We start from the raw sequence: 15180 nt of genomic DNA on the forward strand, positions 1-15180 counted from the left end.
CGAAGCACTTTCAGTTAAAAGTCTCCACGACAGGCTTGTTTTGACAACCCCATTACCGTAGCAACCCCCTCACGGTCGTCGTATCTGGGACTGATGCCTGATAGTGTAAGTACACCCTGTCCTAATACGGGCGTACATGTATCTGGGACTGATAGTGTAAGAACACCCTGTCCTAATACGGGCGTACCTGTATCTGGGACTGATGCCTGATAGTGTAAGAACACCCTGTCCTAATACGGGCGTACCTGTATCTGGGACTGATGCCTGATAGTGTAAGAACACCCTATCCTAATACGGGCGTACATGTATCTGGGACTGATAGTGTAAGAACACCCTGTCCTAATACGGGCGTACCTGTATCTGGGACTGATAGTGTAAGAACACCCTGTCCTAATACGGGCGTACCTGTATCTGGGACTGATGCCTGATAGTGTAAGAACACCATGTCCTAATACGGGCGTACCTGTATTTGGGACTGATGCCTGATAGTGTAAGAACACCCTGTCCTAATATGGGCGTACCTGTATCTGGGACTGATGCCTGATAGTGTAAGTCCACCCTGTCCTAATACGGGCGTAACTGTATCTGGGACTGATGCCTGATAGTGTAAGTCCACCCTGTCCTAATACGGGCGTAACTGTATCTGGGACTGATGCCTGATAGTGTAAGTCCACCCTGTCCTAATACGGGCGTAACTGTATCTGGGACTGATGCCTGATAGTGTAAGTCCACCCTGTCCTAATACGGGCGTAACTGTATCTGGGACTGATGCCTGATAGTGTAAGTCCACCCTGTCCTAATACGGGCGTAACTGTATCTGGGACTGATGCCTGATAGTGTAAGTCCACCCTGTCCTAATACGGGCGTAACTGTATCTGGGACTGATGCCTGATAGTGTAAGTACACCCTGTCCTAATACGGGCGAACCTGTATCTGGGACTGATGCCTGATAGTGTAGGTACACCCTGTCCTAATACGGGCGTACCTGTATCTGGGACTGATGCCTGATAGTGTAAGTCCACCCTGTCCTAATACGGGCGTAACTGTATCTGGGACTGATGCCTGATAGTGTAAGTACACCCTGTCCTAATACGGGCGAACCTGTATCTGGGACTGATGCCTGATAGTGTAAGTCCACCCTGTCCTAATACGGGCGTAACTGTATCTGGGACTGATGCCTGATAGTGTAAGACCACCCTGTCCTAATACGGGCGTACCTGTATCTGGGACTGATGCCTGATAGTGTAAGTCCACCCTGTCCTAATACGGGCGTACCTGTATCTGGGACTGATGCCAGATAGTGTAAGACCACCCTGTCCTAATACGGGCGTAACGTCCTGATGAGGTTACCGGATTCCAATCAGAGAGAGAAACAGAGAAACACTCACATGCTCCCGGAATACGAAGGCCAAGATGGCTGCTGCTAACTCTGCCAGGAAGATGACCAGGATGAGCAGGAAGAACTGAGGAGAGGGAGAGAGAAGAGGGACAATCAGAATAGTGACTCCATTCACTAAACACTTCAGGTAAAAATGGCTGCTAACATATGGAATCTCATAAATAAAACTCAATATACAGACAGAGAGATTGGATCCCATCGAGCAGACAAGGTACAAATCTGTCGTTCTGCCCCCTGAACAAGGCAGTTAACCCACTGTTCCCCGGTAGGCAGTCATTGTAAAATAATAATGTGTTCTTAACTGACTTGCCAAGTTAAATAAAGGTAAAATAAAAAATAAATACAAAATAAGTCAAAGATCTCTTCCGTTTCAGTGACCAATAATTAACACAACATCCTTTAGTCCACTAGGTGGCACTATTTCTCATATCGTTGTACTTCCTGAATAACCCCAGCGTTTTACAGCATCAAGGTACCAGCTGAGACATCTTATAGGCAACCATAATGATTAGTGTAGACGGGGTGAAGGTTCAGGAGGGAAATAGTTGTCACCTGATTGGTTTTCACGCAGTTTTATCAGCGATATCCAATTACCAGCACTGTTTTGTGTAGTTTGACATGCTGACAAGCCAAGAGCGCTAAACCAAACATAATGTAGAGTAGATAACTAACCAGACATAATGTAGAGTAGATAACTAACCAAACATAATGTAGAGTAGATAACTAACCAAACATAATGTAGAGTAGATAACTAACCAAACATAATGTAGAGTAGATAACTAACCAAACATAATGTAGAGTAGATAACTAACCAGACATAATGTAGAGTAGATAACTAACCAAACATAATGTAGAGTAGATAACTAACCAAACATAATGTAGAGTAGATAACTAACCAAACATAATGTAGAGTAGATAACTGACCAAACATAATAATAATAACACACTGAACTTACAAAGAGGAATGTATATAGCACTATTATAACACACTGAACTTACAAAGAGGAATGTTTATAGCACTATTATAACACACTGAACTTACAAAGAGGAATGTTTATAGCACTATTATAACACACTGAACTTACAAAGAGGAATGTTTATAGCACTATTATAACACACTGAACTTACAAAGAGGAGCAGACACTTGTTCTCCCGGATGGCTCCGCAGCAGCCCAGGAAGCCGAGGAGGAAGAGCATTGCCCCCATGGCCAGGATGATGTAGACCCCAGTGAAGAGCAGAGGGTTGGCTGCTATGATCTCCCTGAAGCCCATAGGGTCCACCAGTACCCACACACCCACACCAAGCAGGAAAGAGCCTCCTAACTGGACCACACACACACACAGAGAGAGAGGGAGCCAATCAGAATAGGAGAGACACACAGGCAGCCAATCAGAACAGAGTATAGCCAGGAAGAAGGAAGTATATGTCTGATTTAACTGGGAGAGGCTATACCGTGGGCCCAAGTTAATGATGCTTGTCACTCAAGCATGGCAGGTGGATGGATTAGCTTGGCAAAGGAGAAATGCTCACTAACAGGGATGTAAACAAATTTGTGCACAAGATTTGAGAAAAATAAGCTTTTTGGAACTTTTCTGGGATTTTATTATTTCAGCTGATGTAACATGAGACCAACACTTTACATGTTGCGTTTCTATTTTTGTTCAGTGTAGCATCAGACAGCAGAACATCAGACAGCAGAACATCAGACAGTAGAACATCAAACATCAGACAGCAGAACATCAGACAGTAGAACATCAGACAGCAGAACATCAGACAGCAGAACATCAGACATCAGACAGCAGAACATCAGACAGCAGAACATCAGACAGCAGAACATCAGACAGCAGGACATCAGACAGCAGGACATCAGAACATCAGACAGCAGAACATCAGAACATCAGACATCAGAACATCAGACAGTAGAACATCAGAACATCAGACAGCAGAACATCAGGACATCAGACAGCAGAACATCAGACAGCAGTACATCAGACATCAGAACATCAGACATCAGAACATCAGACAGCAGAACATCAGACAGCAGAACATCAGACATCAGACATCAGACAGCAGAACATCAGACAACAGGACATCAGAACATCAGACATCAGAACATCAGACATCAGAACATCAGGCAACAGAACATCAGACAGCAGAACATCAGACAACAGAACATCAGACATCAGAACATCAGACAGCAGAACATCAGACAGCAGAACATCAGACAGCATTACATCAGAACATCAGACAGCAGAACATCAGACAGCAGAACATCAGACAGCAGAACATCAGACAGCAGAACATCAGACAGTAGAACATCAGACAGCAGAACATCAGACAGCAGAACATCAGACAGCAGAACATCAGACAGCAGAACATCAGACAGCAGAACATCAGACAGCAGAACATCAGACAGCAGAACATCAGACAGCAGAACATCAGACAACAGGACATCAGACATCAGAACATCAGACATCAGAACATCAGACAACAGAACATCAGACAGCAGAACATCAGACAACAGAACATCAGACATCAGAACATCAGACAGCAGAACATCAGACAGCAGAACATCAAACAACAGAACATCAGACAGCAGAACATCAGACATCAGAACATCAGAACATCAGACAACATAACATCAGACAGCAGAACATCAGACAACAAAACATCAGACAACAGAACATCAGACAGCAGAACATCAGAACATCAGACAGCAGAACATCAGACATCAGACAACAGAACATCAGACAGCAGAACATCAGACAACAGAACATCAGACATCAGAACATCAGACAACAGAACATCAGAAAGCAGAACATCAGAACATCAGACAACAGAACATCAGACAGCAGAACATCAGAACATCAGACAACAGAACATCAGACAACAGAACACCAGACAACAGAACATCAGACAGCAGAACATCAGACAACAGAACATCAGACAACAGAACATCAGACAGCAGAACATCAGACAGCAGAACATCAGACAACAGAACATCAGATAGCAAAACATCAGACATCAGAACATCAGAACATCAGACAACAGAACATCAGACAGCAGAACATCAGACAACAGAACACCAGACAACAGAACATCAGACAGCAGAACATCAGACAACAGAACATCAGACAATAGAACATCAGAAAGCAGAACATCAGAACAGGGAGTGTAAAGCAAGCAGCATGTACTCACAAAAATGAGGAAGTTGAAGAAGAACATGAGGTACTTAATACAGCTGAGACAGTCCCCCTCCATGGCTGTTCCCTGTGCTGAAGCCTCCCTGGACCCCTGCAGAAACACACACACACACACACACACAGAGAGAGAGAGAGAGAGGCCTGTTAATTACTGACAAGCATAGAGCCCTGTACAGCATAAAACAAAAGAAAGTTATGCCATAGCGTGTCTCCAGGATGGATGAGCTACAGTTCACCTACGGGTCTTTGGGCTCTAGAGAAGTTAAATCGTCCTCTTAGAGACTGAGGTGAGAAGAGCCGTCGTCTCCTCTCTTCCACAACAAGGAGACACAAGGACAGACATGAGAGAGTAAAAGCTAAGCGCAGAGAGATGTCAGTCCCCAAGAGATTGTGGGAACCTGTCACTGCCAGGCTGAGTCCCCGAGCGACTCGTGAGCGACTCTGTGTCATGTGGGGACTGTGTGGGAGGATGTGTTATACTTCGTCAGAATCAGTGGATCCTGGTGTGATGAGGACCAACAGTCTCTTCCAGCTATGATGGTGTTGACCAGGACGACGCCACCTGCTGTCACCTGTCACAGCTGACTCACTTCACATGTGGCAGTGACACCGTTCAGACAACACAAACCAGTCTGTCTGTTCTTCAGTTCAGTCAATTGGTTGGTCTGGGGGGAGGGAGGGGGGGGGGGAGGGGACAAGAAGTGCATCTCCAGGACCAGATTTGAGGAACACATTTCTCTAAATATAAAACATTCACCGGCAACTACTGACGTTTTATGTGGTGACCTCATCACTTAGATAGGCAGTGTGCTGTCTGTCTGACCTCATCACTTAGATAGGCAGTGTGCTGTCTGTCTGACCTCGTCACTTAGATAGGCAGTGTGCTGTCTGTCTGACGTTAGATAGGCAGTGTGCTGTCTGACCTCGTCACTTAGATAGGCAGTGTGCTGTCTGTCTGACCTCATCACTTAGATAGGCAGTGTGCTGTCTGTCTGACCTCGTCACTTAGATAGGCAGTGTGCTGTCTGTCTGACCTCGTCACTTAGATAGGCAGTGTGCTGTCTGTCTGACCTCATCACTTAGATAGGCAGTGTGCTGTCTGTCTGACCTCATCACTTAGATAGGCAGTGTGCTGTCTGTCTGACCTCATCACTTAGATAGGCAGTGTGCTGTCTGTCTGACCTCATCACTTAGATAGGCAGTGTGCTGTCTGTCTGACCTCATCACTTAGATAGGCAGTGTGCTGTCTGTCTGACCTCATCACTTAGATAGGCAGTGTGCTGTCTGACCTTGTCACTTAGATAGGTAGTGTGCTGTCTGTCTGACCTCATCACTTAGATAGGCAGTGTGCTGTCTGTCTGACCTCATCACTTAGATAGGCAGTGTGCTGTCTGTCTGTCTGTCTGACCTCATCACTTAGATAGGCAGTGTGCTGTCTGTCTGACCTCATCACTTAGATAGGCAGTGTGCTGTCTGTCTGACGTTAGATAGGCAGTGTGCTGTCTGTCTGACCTCATCACTTAGATAGGCAGTGTGCTGTCTGTCTGACCTCATCACTTAGATAGACAGTGTGCTGTCTGTCTGACGTTAGATAGGCAGTGTGCTGTCTGACCTCGTCACTTAGATAGGTAGTGTGCTGTCTGTCTGACCTCATCACTTAGATGGGCAGTGTGCTGTCTGTCTGACCTCATCACTTAGATAGGCAGTGTGCTGTCTGTCTGACCTCATCACTTAGATAGGCAGTGTGCTGTCTGTCTGACCTCATCACTTAGATAGGCAGTGTGCTGTCTGTCTGACCTCGTCACTTAGATAGGCAGTGTGCTGTCTGTCTGACGTTAGATAGGCAGTGTGCTGTCTGTCTGACCTCATCACTTAGATAGGCAGTGTGCTGTCTGTCTGACCTTATCACTTAGATAGGAAGTGTGCTGTCTGTCAGACCTCATCACTTAGATAGGCAGTGTGCTGTCTGTCTGACCTCATCACTTAGATAGGCAGTGTGCTGTCTGTCTGACCTTAGATAGGCAGTGTGCTGTCTGTCTGACCTTAGATAGGCAGTGTGCTGTCTGTCTGACATCACTTAGATAGGCAGTGTGCTGTCTGTCTGACATCACTTAAATAGGCAGTGTGCTGTCTGTCTGACATCACTTAGATAGGCAGTGTGCTGTCTGTCTGACATCACTTAGATAGGCAGTGTGCTGTCTGTCTGACCTTAGAGGGGCAGTGTGCTGTCTGTCTGACATCACTTAGATAGGCAGTGTGCTGTCTGTCTGACATAATCACTCAGAGAGGCAGTGTGCTGTCTGTCTGACCTTAGATAGGCAGTGTGCTGTCTGTCTGACATCACTTAGATAGGCAGCGTGCTGTCTGTCTGATCTTAGATAGGCAGTGTGCTGTCTGTCTGCCCTTAGCTAAGCAGTGTGCTGTCTGTCTGACCTTAGAGAGAGAGAAACACACACACACAAATAGAGAGAAACACACACACACACACAAAGAGAGAGAGAAACACACACACACACACATCAACACATGGAGAAACACACACACACAAAGAGAGAGAGAAACACACACACACAAAGAGAGAGAGAAACACACACACACAAAGAGAGAGAGAAACACACATACACACAAAGAGAGAGAGAAACACACACACACACAAAGAGAGAGAGAAACACACACACAAAGAGAGAGAGAAACACACACACACACATTTACACATGGAGAAACACACACACACAAAGAGAGAGAGAAACACACACACACACATCAACACATGGAGAAACACACACACACAAAGAGAGAGAGAAACACACACACACAAAGAGAGAGAGAAACACACACACACAAAGAGAGAGAAACACATCAACACATGGAGAAACACCCGCACGCACGCGCACACACACACACACACACACACACACACACACACACACACACACACACATTGCACAGAACTCCAGTGTCCCACTCTGCAGCTATGGTTCCTGTTTAAAATAGGACTAGGGGCAGCTGGACGATTTCACACTGCCAAATAGAAGATGGACAGAAATAATTCCCTTCACTATCTCCCCCTGTCTCTCTCCTCAACTCTCCTCCTTTCCTTCTGTCCTCTCCTTATCTTTTCTCCTCTCATTCCTCTCTCATCCTCCTCTCTTCTCCTCCTCTCCTCTCATTCCTCTCTCCCCCTCCTCTACTCTCCTCCTGTCCTTCTGTCCTCTCTGTCCTCCTCCTCCCTTTTCTCCTCTCCTCTCATTCCTCTCTCATCCTCCTCTCTTCTCCCCCTCTCTCTCTCCTCTACTCTCCTCCATCTCTCCTCCTTTCCTTCTGTCCTCTGTCCTCCTCCTCCCTTTTCTCCTCTCCTCTCATTCCTCTCTAATCCTCCTCTCTTCTCCCCCTCTCTCTCTCCTCTACCTCTCCTCCTTTCCTTCTGTCCTCTCTGTCCTCCTCCTCCCTTTTCTCCTCTCCTCTCATTCCTCTCTCCCCCTCCCCCTCTCCTCCTTTCCTTCTGTCCTCTCTGTCCTCCTCTTATCTTTTCTCCTCTCCTCTCCTCTCTTCTCCTCCTCTCCTATCTATTCTCCTCCTCCTCCTCCTACTCCTCCTCCTCCTCCTCAGAGAGCAGCAGTTCCAGTATAATTCAATAGTCCTGCATCCTGCTGTTGCCTAAAGCAGTTTACAGCACAATGCTGGCCCTCCCTCAGGTGTAGAGCTCAATAGACCCATGTTATAGAGTGTGTAGAGCTCAATAGACCCATGTTATAGAGTGTGTGGTTTCAATAGACCCATTTTATAGAGTGTGTAGAGCTCAATAGACCCATGTTATAGAGTGTGTGGTTTCAATAGACCCATGTTATAGCGTGTGTAGAGCTCAATAGACTTATGTTATAGAGTGTGTAGAGCTCAATAGACCCATGTTATAGAGTGTGTAGAGCTCAATAGACCCATGTTATAGAGTGTGTGGTTTCAATAGACCCATGTTATAGAGTGTGTAGAGCTCAATAGACCCATGTTATAGAGTGTGTAGAGCTCAATAGACCCATGTTATAGAGTGTGTGGTTTCAATAGACCCATGTTATAGCGTGTGTAGAGCTCAATAGACTTATGTTATAGAGTGTGTAGAGCTCAATAGACCCATGTTATAGAGTGTGTAGAGCTCAATAGACCCATGTTATAGAGTGTGTAGAGCTCAATAGACCCATGTTATAGAGTGTGTAGAGCTCAATAGACCCATGTTATGGAGTGTGTGGTTTGTGTGTGTGTGTGTGTGTGTTTCTGTCACTAGCCCTGATCGATTCTGCTGTGCTCACCAAGCCAGAGACTCCTTATTTATTTATTTATCTTTATTTAACTAGGCATGTCAGTTAAAGAACAAATTCATATCTGCTCAGAAACACACACCAAACCTCTTCAGGGTCTACAGGTACAGTGATCGGTGAGCTGCTCTGACAGCTGATGCTTAAAGTTAGAGAGGGAGATATGAGACTCCAGCTTCAGTGATTTTTGCAATTCGTTCCAGTCATTGGCAGCAGACAACTGGAAGGAAAGGCGGCCAAAGGAGGAGTGGGCTTTGGGGATAACCAGTGAAATATACCTGCTGGAGCGCGTGCTACGGGTGGGTGTTGCTATGGTGACCAATGAGCTGAGATAAGCTATACCTAACAAAGACTTATAGATGACCTGGAGCCAGTGGGTTTGGCGATGAATATGTAGCGAGGACCAGCCAACGAGAGCGTACAGGTCACAAAGGTGGGTAGTATATGGGGCTCTGGTGACTAAAAGGATGTCACTGTGATAGACTACATCCAGTTTGCTGAGTAGAGTGTTGGAGGCTATTTTGTAAATGACATCGCCAAGGATCGGTCAGTCAATGATTGGTAGGATAGTCCGTTTTATGAGGGTATGTTTGGCACCCTCCCGCCCGACTAGCCTCCCCCAGCCCCACCGCTAGCCACCTCCTAGCCTCCACCAGTCCCACCGCTAGCCACCTCATAGCCTGCCCCAGCCCCACCGCTAGCCACCTCAATAGGTGGGGCTGGGGGAGGCTAGGAGGGGCTGGGGGAGGCTAGGAGGTGGCTAGCGGTGGGGCTGGGGGAGGCTAGGAGGTGGCTAGCGGTGGGGCTGGGGGAGGCTAGGAGGTGGCTAGCGGTGGGGCTGGGGGAGGCTAGGAGGTGGCTAGCGGTGGGGCTGGGGGAGGCTAGGAGGTGGCTAGCGGTGGGGCTGGGGGAGGCTAGGAGGTGGCTAGCGGTGGGGCTGGGGGAGGCTAGGAGGTGGCTAGCGGTGGGGCTGGGGGAGGCTAGGAGGTGGCTAGCGGTGGGGCTGGGGGAGGCTAGGAGGTGTCTAGCGGTGGAGTTTGAGGAAGTGCAGCGTATACAGGAAGTGTTTTCTCACAGGACAGAGAACATTGGATTCAGATTTCCTTCATCAATCAGAACACGGCCTGGTGCAGTGGTTAAGGGCACTATACTGCAGCGCCAGCTGTGCCACCAGAGACTCTGGGTTCGCGCCCAGGCTCTGTCGTAACCGCCCGCGACCGGGAGGTCCGTGGGGCGACGCACAATTGGCCTAGCGTCGTCCGGGTTAGGGAGGGCTTGGACGGTAGGGATATCCTTGTCTCATCGCGCACCAGCGACTCCTGTGGCGGGCTGAGCACAGTGCTCACTAACCAAGGTTGCCAGGTGCACGGTGTTTCCTCCGACACATTGGTGAGGCTGGCTTCCCGGGTTGGATGCGCGCTGTGTTAAGAAGCAGTGCGGCTTGGTTGGGTTGTGTATCGGAGGACACATGACTTTCAACCTTCGTGTCTCCCGAGCCCGTACGGGAGTTGTAGCGATGAGACAAGATAGTAGCTACTAAAACAATTGGATACCATGAAATTGGGGAGAAAAAGGGGTAAAATAAAAAAGTATATAAAAAATATATTTAAAAAATCTATCAGAACACAGCTGCTTCTTCCTACACCTCCTCCTTCACTTCTATCTCCTCCATTATCTGCACCACATCCTCCTCCTCTACCTCCTCCTGCTTCTCCATTATCTGCACCTCCTCCTTCACTAATATCTCCTCCTCCTCCATTATCTGCTCCACCTCCTCCTCCTCCACTATCTCCTCCACCTCCTCCTGCTTCTCCATTATCTGCACCTCCACCTCCTCCTTCACTACTATCTCCTCCACCTCCATTATCTGCTCCACCTCCTCCTCCTCCACCTCCTCCTTCACTACTATCTCCTCCACCTCCATTATCTGCTCCACCTCCTCCTCCTCCTCCTCCACCTCCTCCTTCACTACTATCTCCTCCACCTCCTCCTCCTCCATTATCTGCTCCACCTCCTCCTCCTCCTCCACCTCCTCCTCCTCCTCCTCCTCCACTATCTTTAGTCTGATGAAAGGATCCTCTCTCTCTCTCTCTCAGTCCTTGAGAGCAGTATGATAATAACAAGACGATTAAACAATAGTCAAAGTGTGCTACGCCAGACTAGGAGAAGAATGCAACGGAAATACTGGACATCCTCAAGAGTTTATTTGGGTTATAGTTTAAGGTTTGGTTTATATAGTGTCAAGCGTGGCATATTTTTGGCCACCGACTGATAAGATCCAGATCAGAGTTTTATTTGAGAGGTTTTTACGTTCCCTCACGTTAACGGTGTACTGTTCACTGCCTACATAGTGCATCAAAGCCCCTGCACCCTATTCCCTATAAAGAGCGGAGCCTGGAGGGGTCAAAAGTAGTGCACTTTATAGAAAACATGGAGCCATTTGTGACTCTGGTTCAGCTCCAGTGTCAGAGAGGGGAAGGGGTTTTCCTGAGGTAAACTCTGTACTGTCTGTGTCAGAGAGGGGAAGGGGTTTTCCTGAGGTAAACTCTGTACTGTCTGTGTCAGAGAGGGGAAGGGGTTTTCCTGGGGTAAACTCTGTACTGTCTCTGTCAGAGAGGGGAAGGGGTTTTCCTGAGGTAAACTCTGTACTGTCTGTGTCAGAGAGGGGAAGGGGTTTTCCTGAGGTAAACTCTGTACTGTCTGTGTCAGAGAGGGGAAGGGGCTTTCCTGAGGTAAACTCTGTACTGTCTGTGTCAGAGAGGGAAAGGGGTTTTCCTGAGGTAAACTCTGTACTGTCTGTGTCAGAGAGGAGACAGGGTTTTCCTGAGGTAAACTCTGTACTGTGTGTGTCAGAGAGGGGAAGGGGTTTTCCTGAGGTAAACTCTGTACTGTCTGTGTCAGAGAGGGGAAGGGGGTTTCCTGAGGTAAACTCTGTACTGTCTGTGTCAGAGAGGGGGAGGGGCTTTCCTGAGGTAAACTCTGTACTGTCTGTGTCAGAGAGGGAAAGGGGTTTTCCTGAGGTAAACTCTGTACTGTGTGTCTCCGTACTGTCTGTGTCTCTGTCCACCTCTAGTAGCTTTATGACTCTGGGCCGACATCACAGAGACACAGTTCAGGCCCTGGCAGATCTCTCTCTTCATTCTCTTTATCTCACCATCTTTATTCCGTTAATTCTCAGTGTAAAAATATCTTCTTTAAAAAACCTCTGTGGGGAGTGAAAACGGGGGACAGCAGAGTTTCCTCATGACACAAACCAAACCGAAAGTCAAATGTTTAAAATGTACTGTACATACTGTGTGTACCCATAAACCCCCTCAATGCCTGTTGTTTTTCAGAGTCATTCTGTCAACCTGAGGAATTTTATTTTATAACCTTGTTTTAACTTGGCAAGTCAATTAAGAACAAATTCTTATTTTTTTGATGACAGCCTAGGAACAGTGGGATAACTGCCTTGTTCAGGGGCAGAATGAGAACTTTTCAGCTCTGGGATTTGATCTTATGACCTTGCGGTCCAACGCTCTAACCACTTGGCTACCTGCCACCCCAATAGAGTAGGCGATTCTAAAACAGACACAACCACTTAACTGTTCTCCTCACAAACCACACGTCTTTAAGGCAAACCCATCTGCAGTAACTTAGAAATTAACGTACACAAACAAAACCATTTCAATCTGGTGGTTTTGAGAGAAGAGAGATGAAGAGGAGATTTATGAATGAATGAAAGAATGAATGAACGAAAGGACAAATCAATTTATAAAACAGATAAAGAACTTAGCAAATCTCTGCAGGTCACCTGAGACTCATTGTCAGCCAGTCCCCATGATACCCCACCACCAGCCCTGCCAGTCCCCTTGATACCCCACCACCAGCCCTGCCAGTCCCCTTGATACCCCACCACCAGCCCTGCCAGTCCCCTGATACCCCACCACTAGCCCTGCCAGTCCCCTTGATACCCCAGCACCAGGTCAGCCAGTCCCCATGATACCCCACCACCAGCCCTGCCAGTTCCCTTGATACCCCACCACCAGGTCAGCCAGTCCCCTTGATACCCCACCACCAGGTCTGCCAGTCCCCTTGATACCCCACCACCAGGTCTGCCAGTCCTCTTGATACCCCACCACCAGGTCTGCCAGTCCCCTTGATACCCCACCACCAGGTCTGCCAGTCCCCTTGATACCCCACCACCAGCCCTGCTCTGCTCTGCTCTCTGATGAGATGGCTCCTCAGCTGACTGTTTCAGCTCTGCTTTCTGATGAGATGGCTCCTCAGCTGACTGTTTCAGTTCTGCTCTCTGATGAGATGGCTCCTCAGCTGACTGTTTCAGCTCTGCTCTCTGATGAGATGGCTCCACAGCTGACTGTTTCAGTTCTGCTCTCTGATGAGATGGCTCCTCAGCTGACTGTTTCAGCTCTGCTCTCTGATGAGATGGCTCCACAGCTGACTGTTTCAGCTCTGCTCTCTGATGAGATGGCTCCTCAGCTGACTGTTTCAGTTCTGCTCTCTGATGAGATGGCTCCTCAGCTGACTGTTTCAGCTCTGCTCTCTGATGAGATGGCTCCACAGCTGACTGTTTCAGCTCTGCTCTCTGATGAGATGGCTCCACAGCTGACTGTTTCAGTTCTGCTCTCTGATGAGATGGCTCCTCAGCTGACTGTTTCAGCTCTGCTCTCTGATGAGATGGCTCCTCAGCTGACTGTTTCAGCTCTGCTCTCTGATGAGATGGCTCCTCAGCTGACTGTTTCAGCTCTGCTCTCTGATGAGATGGCTCCTCAGCTGACTGTTTCAGCTCTGCTTGGTGAATCCTTGCCTTAATCTGCTTGGTGTTTATTGTCTGAATCCAAACTTTAGATCCACGCAGACGGACCTTGAATTGACATAGAAATCTCCAACTCGAAAGTACTACTGCTAAATTAGAATATGAAATTAGGACTTGAATCCAAAAGTAAAGTGATGAAGTAAACCACTAACTGTGTACTTTAAACTAATTTACTTAATAAAACTACTAAAATTAATGTACACTACATTTCTTAATTTAATTTATAATAATTTACACTACTTTACTCATGTACATTACTTAATAAATACTTTACACTACTTTACTTAATAATATACACTACTTTACTTAATAAATACTTTACACTACTTTACTTAATAATATAATATACACTACTTTACTTAATAAATACTTTACACTACTTTACTTAATAATATAATGTACACTACTTTACTTAATAAATACTTTACACTACTTTACAATATAATATACACTACTTTACTTAATAAATACTTTACACTACTTTACTTAATAATATAATGTACACTACTTTACTTAATAAATACTTTACTTAATAATATAATGTACACTACTTTACTTAATAATATAAATACTTTACTTAATAATGTATGTTTACCCCGTAGTTGAAACATGTCACAAACTTAAGATCCAAAGTGTGAAACATGCCATGACTGTGTCCCATATGACATGACACCTCTCTCTCTCTCTCTCTCTCTCTCTCTCTCTCTCTCTCTCTCTCTCTCTCTCTCTCTCTCTCGGACGGACGGACAGACGGACGGACAGACGGACGGACAGACGGACAGGGGGACAGGCGGACGGACAGACGGACAGACGGACAGACGGACAGACGGACAGACAGAGGGACAGACGGAGAGGGGGAGAGGGGGGAATGAGAGACAGCAACATGATAGTGATCTATACAATATATGACTGGATCAATGAGAATGTAGAATTGATCTTCTCTATAAAGCAGGAAGGTATAATTCTCAAGTCCTGTAGGAATGGGGTGGGAAATTGAAATCCATGGGCGAATCGATCAATGTTTATTATTTTCATTTGATGAGGAGGAATGGTACTGGTATAGCTATAGCGATAGTGGTAGGTGGTGATTGGATATGGTGATGGTATATGGATTGTATATAAGTTATAGTTGTAGGTGTTGATTGGATATCGTGATGGTATATGGATTCTATATAAGTTATAAGATGGTGCTGGAGAACAAGGCTGACGTTTTACGTTTTCCTAAACAATTGTTTGTTTCTTTGCTTTGTTTGTAATTTATTTGTTAATTTTATTTATTTATTCATTTATTTTATTACTTATTTTGTACATAATGTTGCTGCTACCGTCTCTTATGACCGAAAATAACTTCTGGGCATCAGAACTGCTGTTACTCACCACGAACTGGCAGAATTCATTTTTTTATCCTTTAATGAGTCCGACGAGCCCGACGTGAACGATATATACTGCTACCC

General features: G+C 46.4%; 1 protein-coding gene across 1 annotated transcript in view; it reads right to left on the minus strand.

Annotated features, from left to right (window-relative positions):
* The window catches only part of LOC139384986 (tetraspanin-18B-like), a 51809-nt gene that overhangs the window by 4553 nt on the left and 32076 nt on the right, over positions 1 to 15180 (minus strand). Inside the window, exons 3-5 of the mRNA XM_071129948.1 lie at positions 4599 to 4694; positions 2528 to 2722; positions 1389 to 1463 (exon numbers count right to left, since the gene is read on the minus strand). Coding sequence (XP_070986049.1) covers positions 1389 to 1463; positions 2528 to 2722; positions 4599 to 4661 — 333 coding nt within the window. The 5' untranslated portion in view covers positions 4662 to 4694. The remainder of the gene's footprint in view (positions 1 to 1388; positions 1464 to 2527; positions 2723 to 4598; positions 4695 to 15180) is intronic.

Source organism: Oncorhynchus clarkii, chromosome 26, assembly GCF_045791955.1.
Source record: "Oncorhynchus clarkii lewisi isolate Uvic-CL-2024 chromosome 26, UVic_Ocla_1.0, whole genome shotgun sequence".
NCBI classification, from domain to species: domain Eukaryota; kingdom Metazoa; phylum Chordata; class Actinopteri; order Salmoniformes; family Salmonidae; genus Oncorhynchus; species Oncorhynchus clarkii.